General features: G+C 45.6%; 1 protein-coding gene across 2 annotated transcripts; it reads left to right on the plus strand.

Moving 5' to 3' along the window:
• Positions 1–20,780, plus strand: mfge8b (milk fat globule EGF and factor V/VIII domain containing b). 2 transcript variants are annotated; one of them, XM_062546958.1, is made up of 10 exons: positions 1–171; positions 6,482–6,607; positions 6,997–7,128; positions 13,093–13,206; positions 14,673–14,854; positions 15,438–15,593; positions 16,083–16,227; positions 17,560–17,762; positions 18,037–18,192; positions 18,497–20,780. In XM_062546958.1, the coding sequence occupies exons 1-10, from the start codon at positions 90–92 to the stop codon at positions 18,638–18,640; spliced, it is 1,440 nt and encodes a 479-aa protein (XP_062402942.1). In that variant the 5' UTR covers positions 1–89; the 3' UTR covers positions 18,641–20,780. The 2 variants fall into 2 exon arrangements, with proteins under 2 accessions (XP_062402942.1, XP_062402943.1); XM_062546959.1 differs by having other exon boundaries at positions 17,578–17,762.
• Positions 20,781–20,823: the final 43 nt, after the last annotated feature.

The following is a 20,823-nucleotide window of genomic DNA, read 5'->3' on the forward strand; positions in this document are numbered from 1 at the left end:
CTTCAGCCGCTCCAACAGTTCAGAGCCTTTGTCGTCGGAGTCGAGTTGAACATTCGCAAGTTAGAGAAAGAGAAGTATCTAAAGCCAAAATGAAGCGCCAAAATCGCATCTCACTTTGTTTGCCGCTTTTTACCATCTGCTTTGTGTTGAGTGCCATATCTGCTGTGAACGGTAAGTTTAATTTACCCTAGACTTCATAGCTACCAATGAGACTAAAGAGCGTTCCACGCTTTCTCGGGGAATGGTGTCTACCGTTGGTTGTTTACTTGTTGTGAGTAGGTGACAAGGAAGCATGCAGCCCAAATCATTTACCGTCACTCACTCTGTGTAATTGTTTTCTTCACTTCTCTGCAACCAGTGAAATTAGTTAGCTCCGAAATAATTAATTTCTAATTCCTTTCATATGCGTTAATTTGAGAAATCAGTGCAATGCAAAATATGTAGGCTGCTCAGTAACGATGTATTTCTTACCGTTACACAAACCATTTCGGTCCCTTCTTCTTGCCGGCAGTTGAATATGGAAGCCTGCCACTGCCTACCCCCAATATCACACTGTAATGCTGGCTTTATTTGAAAAAGCGGTAGTTGTTATTCAATGTTATTTAATATTGTATGTTCTAATATTCTAACTTGCTCTCATTGCATGTGCATGTGGAACTGTCATCTGTGTTTGTGCGCATTGGCACTGAAAAAAATGGGTCTTACCTCAGGGCTCTGTGTTGATCTTATGTATAGCAAGTCCTTGCTTAAAAGACTCTAATAATAATGCAGTCTATTATGTATGTGCACATTGAGACCACATCCTTCTGGCTCATTGCTTTAGTCGTAGAGAAGAATTTCACATGGACCGAGAGGGACACATGCCCTGGTTTCATGTTTTGTTCTGATTTGCTATAGGTTTTTAGAAAGCCATTGTTGCAGAGTCAGTGCTTGTGTGGAGTCATTTGACCTCAAGCTTTGTACTGACATGCATCTATGCTTAATAAGGCCAATAAGCCCATGTTCAAGACTTCAAATCTGTCAAATCGGATTGTTTTGAAAAAAACTCAAAAGGGCTCTGATTGTTTTGAATTTTGGATAGTCTGCCTTAGTCTTCTGATCGCTCTTTGAACGTAGTGGGCTATAGTTGTACAACTTGGTCGTAACTACAACACTATGCCTATGTGCTTATTTACAGGAGTGCTATTCTTGTTTTCCTGAACTGTTTATGTTTTTTATTTTCCAAATGAGTTGAGTTACGGCCACACACACACACACACCACACACACACACACACCACACACACACACACACACACACACACACACACACACACACACACACACACACACACACACACACACAAACAAATGGTTGTATGCCTGCCCCTGTTGTGGCAGTGTGCCTCAGGCCATGGGCCTGGCTTCAGTCTGTAGGTGTGGCTCGGTGACCAACCAAAAAGAGTGACTCACCGCCCTGAATGTGGCCACCAAAACATGCTCTGAAATCTGACAAAGCTTCGGGCACTTCCTGCCACTAATGACCACTCCTGTGGGACATGCCTGTACTTACTGTGCCCTTCCGCCCCAAAACACCATTGAACCAACCGGGGGTGATTTACATCTGTAGGCAAATGCTGGCTGCAAAGGGCCTCATCAGTTGCCATGCTTGTCTCCTTACGAGTTGTAGTTGGCAAGAAAAAAAGGTTTCCTCTAAGGCACAACTTGAATTATTCATTCTGTTCACACATGAGGTGAGGAAAGTGTGACTCCCTTTTCTTTCTCTTTGTCTCAGGTCAGCTGAGCTGGTTTCTGCTAAATTTAGAAAGGCAAACTGCCACCAACTCCTCTCTTTTTGTGTGTGTGTGTGTGTGTGTGTTTGTGTCTGTGTGTGTGTGTGTGTGTGTGTGTGTGTGTGTGTGTGTGTGTCTGTCTCCCTGAGCCATTGAGAAAATGCCTGGGCTATAGCTTTTACCATCTGGCAGTGGAGCCACTTCCTCGGGGGAGAGTTCCATTTTTCCTTGCTACTTCACTTGCAATGCCAATTACAGTCCGGGCTTCTTCCAGATTAATGTTGGATCATGCCTAATCAATGTTTCATTCTGTGCCTTCCCAGTCTGGAAGCTCTCATTTGAGCCGTTCTGTCATTGTCTCTGTCTTGTCCCACTTTCCAATCTGCTGTGATGAATTTTTTAAGAGCCATTCCCATGATCTGACACCTTAAGATATTTCCCACTGCTCAAAAAAAAGTCTTTGTTGTGGTAAAACAGACATTCATGTTTATTTTATGAGAGCAAAGAGCACCGCTGATGTAGCCTATAGATACCTGGCCTAGTAATACTGTGAGGGAGTTTGATTATTGGGCGCTAGTTCCATGAGCATGATGTATATATTACCTCTGAGAGTAACCTGCTCGTTGTAACATGGTGGCAACCTCAGAGAATAGCCCAGCATAAGTCTGGCTACGTGCAGGTGTATTTTTAGACGGGTTGGTTGTTTATTTTTTTCCCAAGCAGGTGGTTATGCCTCTCTGGAAAAGTCTCTTAAGATTACTGAAATCTCACCTGCAGCTGTAGTGGTGTACACACGGTTTGTTTTTCCGTGTACGCCTCCATGAATTGCCTCTGTGCATGGTGTGCTGGAAAGTGCAGGTTATTCTCAGGAGGAGAAGTAGCAGGGGGGGGCGTCCACTCCACTCCACAGGTCACCAACCCTGACTGTCCGCTTGCCGGTGTGAGGTTGTTCACCGAGCTCTGGAACATATTCCCACATGGCTATATGGCGTTGGAATGCTGGAAAGTGTTGTGTAAATGGCTGTGCAAGGAAGCAAAGGTATAGACGTTGAGACACACACACACACACACACACCAACACACACACAAACGCACGCAGGCACACACACACACACACACACACACACACACACACAGACAGTACAGACAGAGATATCCTTGCTGTCTCACATGCACCCACACGCATACAGCTGAGATGAGTCAAAAGTCAATGCACCTTTGTCCTGTAAAGCCTATTGCTGACATGCGAGCCTATTTACAACACTTGCACAGCCAACACCCTTAAAGTGACTTTTATAGACAGCTGTAAGTAATCCTGATTAGCCCAGTCATGTATGTGCATTCATTGCTCTATGGGATGTTGCCTAGTAAAGAGGGGATAATCTAGTTTTTTAACCGTTCTTTAAGTCTTATTACACGGTTTATAAGGTAGAACTTTTTTTGTCACATACAGCAAACATCTCCTCATGATCCACTGGCTGCATACGGTGTAAAAACCGCTGTGGACAGCCCAGGTTCTGAAAACCACAAAAAAAAAGAACAGCATGGTCCAGCCTGGACCATGAAACATAAAAAACTGCAGAAGTGTAGCACTAACCACCTTCACCGAATGGGGACTGGCACAGTGTCACAGAGAGAACCAGGTGGTCTGGTTAATTAACACTTTCATTAAGCGGATGAAGCCCATATAAGAGCACAACTTACAATTCTAGCTATGGGAATTTGTTAACATTGGATGTTCCCACAAGCCTGTGAGTCTGGTGTCTCTTTATGGCAAGTCTGTTGTTATTGTGGTGCCCACCTGCTTCAAATACTCTAGCCACGGTGTTTGTATGGTGCTGAGCTTACCTTGTCCTCTCTACAGCTAATTACTGAATGCTTGACCTTTGTGACTAGGGAGACTCATAGGCCAAAAATCTCCGGCTGGACATCCACGTGGATATGTCCCGCTCAAAGCCCTGTTCTTCATTCAGCACGGCATGTGGAGCTTTCTGACCTGACCCCAGAGCTTAAGTCTGTTTTGTCCATGCTGGTTCAGTATGGCTGGTGACTCATATGACATAACGGCACAGGGAAACCATATGTGGACTTCGGGACAACTAAATATCCACCGAGGTATTAGTCATAGCATTGGGATGGCCATTTATAATAGTGTCACACCCTGTTTACTTTAGCCATTTTCCATTCTCAAATCTGTGTTTGCCTGATTCAGTAACTGACTGACTCAGAGAAGTTATGCCCCTGAAAATCCATCCATGGCATGCCTCATACTTTTAGTATCCAGATCGCTATTCAAGCGAAAAAAAAAAAATACAGTGCTTGAATTCCATCTCTTCTCCAAGCCAAATTTTCACCCTTCATTGTCACTCAAAAAAAAAAAAAAAAAAGAAAAGAAAAGAAAAACCACCACATTTTTTGGGTGCACAGAGCAAGTCGCTGCTTAACCATATGTGCTGTTACACAGAAATAGAAGTGAAAGTGCCGTCTTCTCTCTCTGCAGCTCTCCCACAGAATGAAGAGTGATGTATTAAGAGTGCTGGAGGTGGCCACAGCGGGCCTCTTAGGGTTGTCTGCCCGCACGCTTGCTGGAGCGCTTGTGCGGATCAAAAGCCTTATTCAGCTGCTGACACGCAGATCAAATGTTTCATTTGATCAAACCGGCCTCTCTGTTGATGAGTTGGACCCTTTTCTCCCCCCCCTCCTCCTCCACCTCACGTGTCTTAATCAAGCCTCGCTCCTTTACAGGCACATGAGGTCAGGCCTTTTTGAGATGAAAGCTCTCTGAAGCGAAGGTGACCTTTTGACCCACCATCCATAGTCTCATGCAAATAAGGTCTCATGGGTATCTTTATTTATTTATTTTTTCCATTTTTGCCATGCTGCATTTTACACAGAGCTGCATACCATAACCCCTCAGGGAGCACTGTACTCAGAAGAGTAGCCCAGTAGAGCCAGGAAAATATTGATCTATTACATAGCATTGAAGTAGCTTTGTAAGATGAGAAATGAACACCATCGTGAGAGCAGTGGTAACAGGGTTGGACATGCTCGTGTTTGACTCTGATCTTCTGTTTTTCCTCGTCTCACTGACACCCAAAAGCATCGACAGTGTCCAAGCATAACTTTCGCTTCCTTTCCGGAGACCTCAGTGGTAATCTCTGCACTTTCACAGTGGGAGTGTCTCCCCGCGTCCATCTCCGCGACTCCCCTCCGGTTTCACAGCGACTCCCGTCTCAGCAAATGTCTCTGGCAGATGTTGAAGGTCATCCAAACAAAGCAACTGCAGTGAGCAGGAGGGCCACGTGTGAGTTCCACTGCAGCTCCACTAACAGGCCCTGCGTAGTGCGACTGTAACAGCTGCAGCAGCTGCGGCGTTTGAGCTGAGCCCACGCTCTAGTGTGGGAGTTAAGGGTCTCGCTCGCTCGCTGGCTCGCTCGCTGGCTGGCAGCGCTTACCGCTCCAGCTACGAGATGGGAGGACGCATTCCTCTGGCGAAGATAAACAAACGCGACGCTTGGATAAGGATGCTTCTGCGCGGGCCAGGCCTGAGTCACCCTCCCCGGGGAGGCTGAGCCCAGAACGACACCGAGGCCAGAGGCTCGACGATAACAGTCCCAGAGCACTTCCTCCCTGAGAGCGCACGCGTGAGCGAGCCCTGGCCTCGGTCGAGTTCCAAGACACGTCCCGGGCCGGGAGTCCGGGACTGTTTGTACCCGCGTTTTCCGGATGAATCTGTTTGTGTGCTTTTGGGCAGCTCGCAGACGAGGAATGCAGAGGAAACGGCTAAAGCCTTGTATGTCACTTTCGACAGCCAAAAGTGTCACTTCCAGCAGAATTATAGACACTGCAAATTGGCCAGGCCTGTACTTAGCCTACCAGATACTTAAAGGGGTGAGAATCATTCGCCCACACACTTTTACAGTGAGCAAGAGGTGTCTCTGGCGACGACGCTCATCCTAGCCACATGATGTGCACTGGTATTTACTCCTGAACAAATATGGCCAAATCTGGAAGGCACTTCCCCTTGTAGTAGCCAATGCAGACGGTGGAGACTTATGATATTGGTTTAAGTGCCACCCACTAATGTGGCTTTTTCCATTTAGAGATTGCTAGGATTTATTTTCAAATTGACTGTGACATTTGTTTTTTTTTGCTACCTCTTTCACATCCACCTCTTCTATCTCTTTCTACAACAACCCCATATACACCCTACGGTGCAGAAAGCCATTGTGGTAGCGTTGATGAGGATTCTTTCTAAGTGGCGCTAGCATGTTTCAACATGGATTAGTTGAGTCATGGGGAAGCTCGCTGGTGTGGTCGGTATGGAAACCTCCAGCACTGACGCTCGTGTTGGCTGTGTCAGCATGTCAGGCTCCAGCAGTCACACATGACAGTCCACAGCCACACTAGACACAGAGACTGTGAACACTCTGTCTTCTCTATGGGGCCCTTTCATCTCCCACCCAGCAAAATGAATCCTCCTCATTTACAGTTCTTTTTGTCACGGTGTAAACTACATCAGGCCATAGCATTGTTTGAAATATTTATCTCTCCACTGAGGGCAAACTGTGAAAAACAAAGGCAACTGAACAAACACGTCTCTTCATGTGTCACTCAGTGAATAGAAGCCAAACAAGTCTGTCTGTCTGTCTGTCTGTCAGTCGCTCCGTCTGTCTCACTCCCTGTCTCTTCCCCCATCTGCCATTTCAGGTGACTACTGTGAAGTGAACATCTGCCACAACGGAGGCACTTGCGTGACTGGAGTGGGGGAGAATCCTTTCATCTGTATCTGTCCAGATGGATTCACCGGCGAGACCTGCAACGAAACAGAGACTGGTAACCTCATAGCACATGTTTTTTTTTTTTTTTTTCCTCCTTCAAATTGGGTCATGGTTATATTCCAGAAAGCAATTAAAGATGAAATGAAACAAAAACTAAAACAAAGCAACGGTTATGTGGTTGAGACTTTGACGTAGAATATGGAATGAGAGTCAGCTTCCTCTTGGAAGGCTTTTAAAGTTCTTAAACTAGCACCGGTTGGTGTACCATTTGTCAATGACCATGACAAATGACAATGACAATTTGTGTGAGTGAGCGTGAGTCCTGAAGCTTCCGATGCCTGGAAGCAGTTGTTTCCCCGGCCCTTCATTCCAGCTAATGTTTGAATGTTCTTTGGCTTTGAAAATGTTCTGTATACACTCATGTCTGGTCTATGCCTCCTCTAGGACCTTGCAAGCCAAATCCCTGCAAGAACGACGGTGTGTGTGAAGTCATAAGCCAAACGCGACGTGGCGACGTCTTCAGCGAGTACGTCTGCAAGTGCCAGGAGGGCTTTGATGGCGTCCACTGCCAAAACAGTAAGAACCGGTCCAAAGCCTTGAACTGAGCTTCATCTGTGGTGCTTGGCTTGGTGGTGCTGCCTACCCAAAGACATCTCTCATTTCTCTCCAGACTTAGCCTTATGAGACAAATAGTCTTGGTAGTAGATCATGGAAACATGGGGAAATGTGCAGGCCCAGCAACAAACATTTCCCATGCTCTAGAAGGTGTACGTGTGTGTGTGAGTGTGTGTGTGCGGGATCTTCCAGTAGGCCCTATGGAGCTGTCCTTAATATATTTGAGAGTTATTTATAAGCAGTGAAATAACTTAGGATGCCCAGTGCTGTTAACTATATGTAGACATGCCTTTGCATGCCATGAGCTTAAGAAGAGGCTTAAGCATGATGCGGAACACTTCACAACCGCTCTTCCCAAACAGCAGACAGTATCGGGTATCAGGATGGAGTGGACCTCATTATACACAGAGCTGTCTGTGGCGGCGGTCATGCGCTTTATATGTATGAGCGGCTGAAGCCTCCTGTTCATGCATGCATTATGCAACCACGCAGTGTGACCAAAGCTCAAGGGTCCACTTCCTCCCGGGGCGGGTTCTGTGTTCTGTGTTCTGTGTTCTGTGCGTCTGGGTGATGCTCCGCGGCCCGTGTGTGTCAGCTCTGATGCTCTGATGCTCTTTGCTCCGATGCTTCTGCTCGACTGACACACGGCCCGCAGGGCATGGGGCCGCATAAGGACTGCTGCCCTCAGCAAAATGGGCCCCCTCCAACACACACACGCACACACACACACACACACACACACACACACACACACACACACACACACACACACACGCACGCACGCTACCAACAACAACTAACATCACACTCTCCAACACACACATTCACACACACTACTCTCTGAAAGTCATCTGCATCAGTGTGCTCTTCTGCCATAAAAGCACATCCAGATACAGCAAACTGGTGGCGTATCAGCTTACCGTGAGCTTCCGCTCAGCGCCTGGAGCGGATGTTCGCACACATGCACACACACGCACACACGCACACACACACACACACACACACACACACACACACACACACACACACACACACACACACACACACACAAACTGCAGATGCGTCCAGCTGGACACGCTTGATCTCCTCAGGTCCTGCGCATGCGCCATCATGAGGCGCTGACCACATTTCGGATGTCTCATCCCTAATTAACGTCCTCCCTAATTAGTCCTATTCATGTGAATGTGAAAGAATGCTCAAAGATGGTGTTCTGAACTCCCCAGAGGGGGACTCGCAACCGGATGTAACAAGCACGCCGGGTTCCTTGGCCTGTTTTCAGCAGTTGCCTCTTTTTAAATTGCGTCCCAGAAAAGCTCCTCAAATCTCTCTCTCGCAATTAAGGAGAGAGTGTGATGACACCCCGCAGATCCTCGTCAGCGCCACTAAACACTGGTGATGTGTAAAGAGTGAAGATAATGTCGCTGGTAATTGATAGGATAGGTGGGGTGCATCGGGTGTGCTTTGCTGCTTTTTTTCTGAGCGGAGTAACCTCATGGTAGTAACCAGAAAGGGCTGTTTCTGTCGTCTTTCTATATACGGTTCTTTATGACTGTTACCATGCATTTATTTTTTATTTCTTGTTGTGACAAATACATATGTACAGAGCCCCTGAAGGACCATGGTGGGAATTATCTTTTTAGAGGTGGGAATTTATTTTTAGAGCCCCCTTTGCGCTGCTTCACATTGAGTTTTCTATTCTCTACTAGCAATTCTTTTGCGTTCCCTCGCGATAAGTATAAGAGTTTCATAAGGGCTTTGACCATAAGGGCTTTGAGCTACTCCGTTGTCACTTTAGCTTTGTGCACTGGGTAATTGTTCTCAGGTGTCCTGGGTGATTCCATTCTTTTACAGCAGACCATAGTTTTGTGCAATATTGTGTGTAGCGTATTTCCATTAATTCTGTCTTTAATTCTAAAACATTTCCCAGATCCGGCAGACCAGAAATCCCCCCACAACATGATGCTCCCATTCTGTATTTCATGATTGGCAGCGTTAGATTTACCACATGAAACGCTTTTGAGGATTGGTCAGAAAGCTCTATTTTGTAGTTATAAAACCATTGAAAATCTCTCCCACATTTTAAACAATTGCCATACGTGCTTTTGTGGATTCTCTTTTTTTGCCAGCCTCCAGAAGAGTCATATGGCTAGTTCTTAAAGGCCAAATCCGGTAAGTTTTCACATAGATCTCTGTTTCTTGAAAACAATCGCTATACTCTGTGGGTATGTACATGGAGGCCCACTGCCATGCCCCCAGTACTCGGCGACCTCAAGAAATGGAGATCTATGTGGAAACTCAGCGGATTTCTCCTTTACGATTGTGCACTCCTAGACCTACGCTCCAGCTCCGATTTGAGCATGGACTGGACTGTGGTGACCTTAATCGCCAGTTAAGATCTTCCTTGATTTTGGGGGAAAGGCTTTTTTACAAAGCCACTGGGTGGTGTGAAGCAAGTTCCACTTTATTCTTATGATGCTCAATAGAATGTCAAAACACTTGGATTTAATCATAGAGCCTTTTAAAGGGATTTTCTATCTAAAATGAGGGGTCTAATTAAACCATGCATAGCTAGTAACTTAACTGATCATAATTAGTTAAGTGGCACCTCTGTGTCATTTGTAATAAGCTTGTCTGGAATTCAAAAGCACGGGGATTTGAATTCTTATGCAAACAGTACATTCATTTTAGTAGTATCAAGCGAAGAAAATATATTGCTTTTGGAAATACTCAAGAGCATAAATGTCCAAATAAAAAAAATACTGATTTGGAATAATGTGGAAGTGTCTTTTAATTGGTTTCAAAATGGTAATGACTTTCAGTTGGGTTGAATACTTTTGCAAGGAACTGCCAGTGCCAGATGAAACTACTGTGCAAGCACCATGTAGATTTGACTACTGCAGATTTCTCATCCTCTTAACGCTTGAATTTAAATAGACATACATACAGTATGTATGCGGCACATACACACGTGCACACGCTTGTTGTTGTCCAGCCAACAGCGGGAGGCCTCTAGCTCCAAGCAGCACACCCACGCCGTCACCACCCCTGTTGCCGGGGTAAAATGGAAAGTGGAGGCAGGCAAGTGAATGAAGTCTGCGCTAACGCTAACAGTGTGACAGGTTTGAGTGGAGTCTGACAGGAGGGCCTCAGCCGCCGTGTGAAATTGGGCTGAAAGCTCGCCGAAGAGCCGTGAAATCTGTGTCAAAAGCTTTTACTCGGCCTTAATGGCCAGCCACATTTGCTTTGATTGCTGGGATTGGATGAGTCCCCTGGTTTGATGGCTGCCTATTTTTGTCCAGGTGTGTGTGTGTGTGTGTGTGTTTGTGTATCTGTATCTGTGCAGGGAAGTGGGGGTGTTGATTGTTCTAAGCATAAAGGTATGAAAGAGTTTGAAAGATTTTCAAAATGGGAGATTAAGATCTTTATGATCTTTAACGGCCATTTAGCATGTTCCACCGCTCCCCAAGTGATGTGTGAAAAACCAGCTTGACTGGGCTGTCTGCCACGGGGATAGAGTACCTCTGCGTCACTCTTCTGCTGTTTCAGTTTCTCTTCCTGTCTTTATTTCGCTTGCTTTTTTTTTTGAGTTAATCATTAACCACAAGTTGTTACGGTAATGGCAGAGTTGACATTTGGCTGATGTGCACTGATGAACCTGCAAGTGTAAAACAAATTTGTCTAATCTACATTATGTGATTTCTATAATTAATTAAGATGTCTGTGGTTCTTTTTTTAGTGTTTTTACTGATCTTATTGAGCTGTTACCCCAGAATTGTAAATATTTACAAACGCTCTTAGAGCTCAGACCACCACCAAGGTCAGATGGAATATTTTGCAACATGAGAGAGTAAAGCTACATTTGTTGAGCCACCTCCAAACCACTCCTCCACCACAGCGACCACTAGTTTAATGGGTTCATCCTTGGACCTTGTTACAGCTTTTTTTAAGTCGTTTTTGCGGAATCCAGCACAAACAGACAAGCCCCTCAGAAATCATGGTGGAGGTAACCAAACCAGTAAACCAGTAAACAGGTTGAGAGTGTACTTTATCTAGCACACAGAAGGCAGATGACTGCTCTTTGACCCCATACTGGTGGTCACCGCAGCCTCCCACCAGTCCCATATTCCAAGAGGCCACTTAAGTCTTCTGTCGATGTCCAGTGCAGTGACTCACTTCACAGAGGCATCATATGATCAACATCATCATTATCATCAACTCTGATGTCTTCACCTACCAGCACATTCCTGTAGGAATGCTCCTGTACTCCCCCCACCCCCCCTTGCCCCCTCCCAACTAACAGTGAAAGACTCTCCTGTCCCAAGAGCAGAATTACTGGCAGTTACTGAGATCAGACTGGTCCGCATGACCCAGCAAGCGGCTGATTCTGGGCCAGTTTCCACGCGAGGCTCATGACTTGCCTGGTGGCTATGATATAGGTGCAGGGGAGCCCGGCCCCTCCGAGGGGGGAGCCGGTTAAGGTGATGGAATATGATGACTCAGCTCATCTCGCCGCTCTTGCCCTGTCCCACAGGCCCTGCCTGTGCGGCAGCAGCGGGATCACAAGATGCCATTAAGATGGCGCGGGGGGCCGAGGGGCCCCAAACAAAAGCGCTCCTCTGTTCTCCTCCGCCTGTGTTCGCAGTGGCCCCTGCACCAGCGAGTGCGCTCCCAGCATCACATGCCAGAGCCTGCTGACTGGGCTGAAATTGATCTGGGTCATGCTGCGAGGTAACATGGGTTCCCTATTGATATTCCGCCGCTTCCCATGCAATTGTCATCTACAACTGTATTGGCACTCAATAAAGTGACCAATCAGCTCAGCCATCTCCTCTCAGGCATCAGTGTATTCTGTGTGAGCAAAGGCGCTCCCATGGTGATTGAAGACACTTGTTATTGTTCTTGACAGTTGAGGACATTTTAAGAGGGAATATCAGGAGGAGGACACATTAGAGGAATTTGCTCACAAAGTCAGACAAAAGCCTGACAGAAGACAGACACAGAGCTGGAGAGTAAGCACGGGTGTTGCGGCCTGGCTAACCTGCAGGCCTCCTGGCTGCCCTGGCGTGTCTGAGGGTTGTCTTGGCTGCGCGTGGCCGGCCCGACCTTGTCCCCATCTGGATTCTAGCGTGTGGTAATCCCCCCCCCCCCAACCCCCTTTCCCCTTCATCAACTCTGGAATGTCCTGCCAGTCGGACTCTGCCAACCGTCTGAGCGTCGGGGCATCAGGGCGCCGCTCGTTCTGTTGCCCGCCGGCTGCCAGTAAGGCCTGTCTTCTGATCTCCCAGTGGCCCACGGCGCAAACATCAGGGCATTGACCCTGGTGGTGACAGACTGGCTCTCGAGGGTTGCCTGATGTCAGCGGGTGTCCTAAGGCATCTTTGACCCCGCGTTCCTAAGTGGATTAGTGACCTGTGATGGCCCAGCGTGTCTGCAGAGTGGGCAGACTGTTGGTGCAATCCTCTTACGACACAGGAAAATATACACTGACCACTCCAGTGCTGTCTGACCACGAGGATTACCTCAGGTTATGTTCTGTTTTGGTTGGTTGAGGAGGGGGACATGTGCGTCCATGCTGTTAGTACTGTGGTTTACCTGGCGCTTTGATGACCTAACCTGCGGTGAGAAATACTTTGTGAAGAGAAATGTCCTTCAGCACCCCAGGCTCTGCAGCTACGGAAACTACTTTCTTTTTTATTATGCTCTATTTATAGTTTTTTTTTTTTTGCCTGTTTGGCAGCCTCATCCATAATTAACACTGTGTGTTGCTAAACAACACTTAAAGGCTTACTTCAGAAAGACGCTTTGCGCTGACAGCTAGGGCGCCATCTTGTGGTAGAGGAAAATCAGCAAGCTAAACTGAAAACCCATGTTGACTTTGTGGCCTTTGCACCTGATGTCAAGTATACAATGCTCCCCTCTCTTCAGATGTCAATGACTGCGCTGGTCAGCCCTGTAAGAATGGAGGCGTGTGTCGAGACCTGGAAGGAGACTTCAACTGCAAGTGCCCCTCGCCCTACGTTGGAAAGCACTGCCACCTGCGTAAGTATCGTGGTCGTCTATGTATGCAAACGTCTAGCTGTCGTAGTCTGTCCGTTGGAGAGGAAATGACTCTGTATGTGGCCGCTGTGCGAGTGCTGAGAAGTCACTCCTAGCAATTTTCCCCGTCAGGGCCGAGCAGAGTGGGGAAACCCAAATGCTCATGAAAATGACCAGCAACCCAAATATAGTGCTGTGGTTCAAGCAGAGAGGGCCATAAAGTGAAAGAAAGGAAAGCCACATGGCAGTATAACCAGTGCTTAATTTGAGCCGGAACAAGCCGGAACAAGATCCGGAACCTCCAACGTTGGATCCGGCAGCTATTCCATGCTTAATTTGAGATCCGGAACCTCCGACATTGGATCCGGCAGCTATTAAATTAGATCCACTACCTCCATGACCATATCACAATGAAATAAAGCAAACAATTATTCATTCATTCATTAAATAAAAGTTCGTTCGGAACTTTTGGCCGCGGTCAACACTGTCCCCATCTCAAGTGCAGAGTGAGCGGGGTTTTTCGCAGATTAACTTGATTTGCGCAGCAAATAGAGCATCTCTTTTCCCCTCTATACTACCATCTCCTCACAACGCTTTATTGGCCTTGTCGGCCCACTGCTTAAGCTACCCGGTTCAATCCCATTCCCTACGTGAAATAATGGATTGCCAAAGGACATATCTGCACGGGATCTGAGGAGTAGGGAAATAGAGGCAGGTGTCTATCTATGGATACTGTATGGGCTGTTTTGGACAAATAAGATATAGCCTATGTGTAAGTAAAATGAAGTCTTAATTATTCTCTGCTGGTAGGCTACTCTCAATATATTGTAGTCTTTGTTTTATTTGTTAGCCTAATTATTGATTCATTGTGTTGCGTTAACGTGTGTTTGGAGAGTTAACGTGCGAACTTTGAGTGAGTATTGTGTGCTTGTTTGGAGTTCATCCTTTTACTCTGAGCGTTGTCCGTTGTGGTTAAAATAACCTTTGATAGCTTATTGTCTTGCAGTGTTGGCGAAATAAAGCCTTAAACATGCGAATCTGCACTCTGTCTCCGCACTCGGTAACTGGTTTAGGCTAGTGCATACAGAATCGTTGTGCGTCGTCGTCCCGCCGACCCTTTATTTATTTATTAATTTATTTATGTTTGAGTCGCCGGATCCACCCATCCTCTGCGTTCCGGCACCTCCCACTTTACAAATTAAGCACTGAGTATAACCTCAGTGACATGCCAAGCAGCCTTTCAGTAAGAGTGGTTATTGAGATTTGGGTGATTTTAGTACCCAAGGCTAAACAAAGCAAAACAAGGAGGCATCATGGTTGTGTTGACAACAGTTTTTTGTTTGTGTGTGCGTGTGCGTGTGTGTGTGTGTGTGTGTGTGTGTGTGTGTGTGTGTGTGTGTGTGTGTGTGTGTGTGTGTGTGTGTGTGTGTGTGTATGTGCGTGTGTGCTTGGACGTGTGCGTATGTCAGGCTGCATCTCCCTGCTGGGCATGGAAGGTGGGGGCATTGCCGAGCATCAGATTACAGCCTCCTCTGTGCACTACGGCATTCTGGGCCTGCAGCGCTGGGGGCCTGAAAAGGCACGCCTCAACAACAAGGGCCTGGTCAACGCCTGGACCTCCGCTGGCCACGACAAGAACCCCTGGATCGAGGTAAACAGGGCTAAGTGTTCTTGGCCAATAACTGGTTGGAGAACCACATATGTCCCATGATTCATTGCAACATATGAAGACTATTCATTCCTAAGACACGACAATAGTGCTAGCATTGGTTTGACAGTCAGTAGGAATTCACTGGATCGTGAATGATTTGCATGCATCATGTATGTGCATTCCCAAAATGTTTGTGTGTGTATGTCTGTGACTGTGTTTGTCCATCACTGTTAGTATGCACTGTAGACATGTAAAGACTTTCAGCTGAATCTCACGGTTGCCATGAGAGCTCAATGCACTCCAACTTCTGAGAAGCAGAGAGTTGTGTTGTGTTGTGTTGTGTCCCTGTTATGTTTTATGATCTCTGATTTGGCAACATGTTTCTGTAATGTTCTGTGTCGTCTGAATTAGGCTGAATGCTGCACATGTGTTGAACAGATGAAGATGTGTCCCTAATTTGTTTGTCCCCGGAAAATGTAGCGCGTTGAGCTCTATAGTTCCAGCTCCGGCTTCGTCTCCATGGACTCCAGCCTGTTTTGTTCTGTTTGGTTCTGTGTTTAAACGGCTCGCTCTCTCGTCTCAGGTGAACCTGCAGAGGAAGATGCGCTTCACGGGCATCATCACTCAAGGCGCCAGCCGCATGGGCGTGGCCGAGTACATCAAAGCCTTCAAGGTGGCGTCCAGCCTCGATGGCCGCACCTACACTATGTACAGACTGGAGGGCCAGAAGAAAGACACAGTGAGCATCACTCATGTTACCCATGAAGTTATGAATGACTGCCTGTTTGTTTTAGACATCCAAATCCAAAGGATGGAAATTGGGGTTTGACATGATTTTTTTCTCACATCCCTGCGCCCAGATGTTCATGCGCTGTAGCTTCCTGACTGCTGCCTTTCCGACAGTCCTCGATTACCTTGAGAAACAGAGATCTATGTGAAAAATCATTGGATTTCTCCTTTAAGGTCTTGAAAGAAATCTGGAAATTTGTTTGTAGCAGTACATGCACAAAAAAGCAAAGGTCAAATGTCAACTTACAGACAAACATACTCTATTGTCCTTCAAAACTAGGAAGAACATTTTTTGAAAGCAGAAATGATTTTGGGGGGGGGGGGGAGGCAAGCTTTATCCAGTGAATCTAGACAGCAGTGCGTGGGTACCAGCATAGTTGTGGTTGGAGTTTTTATGCATGAGCTGGATTAATGGGTGTGTTGATTCACCGCCCTCCAGGTTTTTGTCGGGAACATGGACAACGATGGCACCAAGACCAACTTGTTCGACCCGCCCATCATTGCACAGCACCTCCGTATCATCCCTGTGGTCTGCCGCAAAGCCTGCACCCTACGCATGGAGCTGGTTGGCTGCGAGCTCAACGGTAAATTCCTGTCATGTTTAAGGAATGGCTCATAGACGCATAGTGGATTTGTTTTTAGAAAAGGAACAATTTAAGAGGAATCTTAATTTGAGACATTCATCTGTCTTGTTCATTTAAATCTAGCTTCAATCAAAATGTGTAATGTGTAATTGTTTTAGAGTGTACTGTATTGGATAGGCAACTGATTTGCATTGTGTATATTATAAGGAATGGAAAACAGTACAGACTTAGTTATAGGCATACAGTTCACTAGTGAATGTGCACAGGCATGTATAGATCCAGAACGAAGGAACCCACCATTTGAGTCAGGCCTGTTACTCACACTGAACTCGCACGAACAACACACCCGGAGGAGCACGGGAACACACCCTCTCTGTCCACAGTCCTTTGGTTTATTTATGCCACATGAGCCATGACAGGAGCTTGATGTAGATTTTTGCAGCTGGAACTCCCATATGGTCAAAATAAGTTATGCTATTGTTTCCAAGCCACAGCAAAATATGGAAGGTGTTCACATACTTTTCTATTTAGATTCTTGCGGTGTTTAGTTAGATTGGAAATTACTTCAAACAATTATAAAGAAAAGAAAGAATGCACACATTATCAAAATGACACATTTTATGATGAGATTGTTCTGGTGAAGAAAATGTGTCTCGTTTCTCTTAGTAAGGGTTTGGGACAGTTCCAGTTTGGATTGTAACTGCTGTAGGTGCTACATCAGCAGAGGCATTAGCCCTGCACAGTGATGGGCTCCAGCCAGGGTTCCTCATTATGGGAAAATGGAATTGTCCCCTGCTGCTTTTCCGACTCCTTCTTGTCATTGCATACTATGCAGTTTTCCATGCCCACGCCTGTCTGTCTCTTTCTCTTGGCAGTGCCGTCTCCATCACGCATGGCCTTCACACAGACTAGTCATGAGCATGCCACACACACACACACACACACACACACACACACACACACACACACTCTGGCAGTGTCGTCTCAACATCATGCATGGCCTTCACACAGACTACTCTCAAGCATGCCTCACATACTAACACGTATACACACACACATACACTGGCAGTGCTGTCTCAACATCATGCATGGCGTACACACATAAACTACATATAATGAGCATAACACAAACACACACAAACTACATATAATTAGTATTACACACACACACACTCGACTCCTGTCTGCTGCATGCCACCGACTGCCGCCCTCATTGGCCACTAACCCGGTTTGTCTTGCTTGCGCTTCAGCTGTCTGTCCACTTGTCTATCATTTTTTTTTTCTCTACCTCCCTTCCCCTTTCTCTCTCTGTCCGGGGTCCTCACTCCACAGTCTATTTAAACACGACAGGTTGCTCCGAGCCCCTGGGCGTCAAGTCGCGTCTGATCAGCGACGCTCAGCTGTCGGCGTCCAGCACCTTCCGCACGTGGGGCATCGAGGCGTTCACCTGGCACCCGCACTACGCCCGCCTGGACAAGCAGGGCAAGACCAACGCCTGGAGCGCCGCCATCAACAGCCGCTCCGAGTGGCTGCAGGTGAGTTCTTGGGCTAGGATTGGTCACGCACTAAAAAGAAGTAGAAAATGACTTCATTTGAGAGTACTTGGTTGGTCAAAAAAAGAGAAAGTTTGAGAGTTGTCCTCACCGTTTTCGTCATGGAAAATATTTATTTTTTTATTTGTTTAATTGAATTGAACCCTTTGAAATCACTTGAGTTATTCTTCAAGAAGATGCTGGGTAAATAAACGTGGCATATAAATATAAATACGCCTGGCATATAAATATAAACACGTCTGTTGTTGTCCGTTAGGTTGATTTGAAATCCCCCAAGCGCATCTCAGGCATCATCACCCAGGGGGCCAAGGACTTTGGGAGCGTTCAGTTTGTGTCCGCTTTCAAGGTGACCTACAGCGATGACGGTCAGACCTGGACTGTAATCAAAGATGAGAGGACTAATGACGACAAGGTGAGGGGCCAAAACCAGGCACACACACACACACACACACCTTTTTCCATGTACATCACTACATCACAAATCTTACTGTAATCTCCAAATACTCATGTTTATTATTATTATCATTATTGTTATTATTATTATTATTATTTAAAATAACAAATCCTTGTGATGATTCTCTAGTTTAAAAAATATAGGGAGTGTTTTGGATTTAAACTTTTCAGTGGGACATACCAGCATATGGCAAGATGGCCCTAGGAGTCTGTTCCATCTCATTTCTCATTTTCATCACTGTTAATGTGCTCTCCACCTGCAGATCTTCCCCGGCAACAGTGACAACAACGTCCACAAGAAGAACGTGTTCGAGCCGCCCTTCTACGCCCGATTCGTTCGCGTCCTGCCATGGGCGTGGCACGAGCATATCACGCTGCGAATGGAGCTGCTGGGCTGTGACGAGTAGCACCTCTCCTCCCTCCCTCCCTCCTTCTCTCCGCTCCCTTCTCCTTGTCCTCTCCCTCTCTCCCTCCCTACCTCCTGAGCCATGCCTGCACTGCCTTGCTCCCAGCGCCAGAGGGCAGCGTTGCCCCACCAGCCGGCACAGCTGGAGGGCCTCTGAGTCAAGCTCCTCGGACACAGCCTGCATCTCTAACCACACGCCACACAGTGACCTCCTGGCTCTTCTTTTCACACGCTCTCACTCTCTCTTTCTTTCTCTCTATTTCTATCAAAGACACACACACACACACACACACACACACACACACATACTACACAGTCCAAACCACAGTGATGCTGCCTCATTGAGCGATGAGAATTGAACTCCACTTTGAGGTGCTGAAACGCGTCACACGCTCATTTATTTGTAGCAATTGAATGGCTTGGAAAAAGGTTTTGTTTATGAGCTTGAAGTATTGCCAGTATCCAAAATTAATTAGAGAGGTGTTTCTGACATGTTTGAACGAAGCAGAGTTTAGCCCAATTCTCACACTGGCTTTGCACAGTATTTCCATGTACAGTCTTAGCACCGCTGGTCTCTGGAACTGTAGTGCCGTGTGAGGCTCTGGTTTTGCCGAAGTTGTTCCTGGATATGCTTGGCTGCTCTGTCCCTGTTTTGTGACAAAATATATCATTGATTTAGCGAGAGATGTACATAAACCAAAATAGTCACACTTAAAGTCATGGTTCTAGTGTTAGTTGAGTAGCTGTAAATCTGTCGTTGCAGGGTTTTGATATCCCCAGTACAGTAAAACATTAGGTAGTGAGTAGAGCAAAGTAATCTGATTGTGAATATGTTTTAGGAATTGAAAAGCTCTGAAATCTGTTCCTGCTTCTGTAAATGGGTTTTTAAGTTTGTTTAACATTTCTTTATTATTGATGATATTCTAACAGACAATGATTAGAGAATACATTTCTGTTTGTGCTAATAATGTAAGTTGTTTATACTTACTGTGTAATTACTAAGTATTACTATAAATAGATAAAATGATCCATTCGTGTCACTCTCATTGTAAACAAACAAAATATGATCTAGCGTGACTAAATTAAGGAATATACAGGTCAACTTTCATGCCAATAAAAGTTTTGGCCCAACACTGCCAAATATTTTTCTCAGGTAGAGATGAATTTATTGCATTGTGCTACTGAGGTTTTTATGATGTGCATGTAAGCTAAATATAATTTTTTTTATGCAGTTTTTGGAACATACCCTTTCTTTGGATGCTCTATTAATCTCATTTTGGCACCAGCATTTTTGCCAATTTAAATGCTGGGTAGTGTCACCATTACCCAGCATAGTGAAACAACATCAGTGGATCAGAAATAGTGGTTGCTTTGCTGGGGCATCTCTTAACATGTTGAAACTGTATGACTGTATAGCACAGGATTTATTTGGGGTGGGATTTGCTCAGCAATAGAAGATAAACGCATAATGGCTGATGAATTAGTCCAAGTACCTTACAGTCAAAGGCTGTTTTTGAGAAACAGATTGCTTGGAAAGGAGAGGCTGTTTCCCAAATGATAAGATGAATAGGGGGTAAAAATCAAATTAAGAATGATTTTTACGCTTCCACTTAATGTCCGTCCGAGGTGTCACTCTACATAATAAGTCCAGGCTTTGGCATTGTGATACCCCCATGAATTATGAATTTTGGGCTTGTGCAATATGATAGGAGTTTTAATATTAATGAATGGTTAAAAAATAAGATCAGTATTTCTCTGCACTGCTTTCCACTGAGAATAGAGGGGATGGTGGTTATTATCACAAGCTGATAAATACTTATCAACCACAACAGTGTTTCCTTAAGGCCGAATGCATTCTGTGGATTTTGATCATTTTCATTACCAATTATATAGTTTTCTGATAGATTTATTTGAGGATGTTGCTATGATCTTTGCTATATTAGCTTCATAATACTCCCCGACTGTGTTTGTTCCTGTTTTTTTTCTAAACCAATGAGTTTTATGCTTCATACAAATTGCTGTCATTGTTGTGTTCTAAGCATACAGTAGATTTGATGCACTCTTGATGTTTCTGTCTTAAACAGTTTTCTCCTGTTTGGTCTTTAAATGAAGACACAAATAATAAAGAGTTTAAATTATTTTATGCAGCCTTCCATTGTGTTTGCGTGATAGGATACATATGCA

Source organism: Sardina pilchardus, chromosome 10, assembly GCF_963854185.1.
Source record: "Sardina pilchardus chromosome 10, fSarPil1.1, whole genome shotgun sequence".
Taxonomy (NCBI): Eukaryota; Metazoa; Chordata; class Actinopteri; order Clupeiformes; family Clupeidae; genus Sardina; species Sardina pilchardus.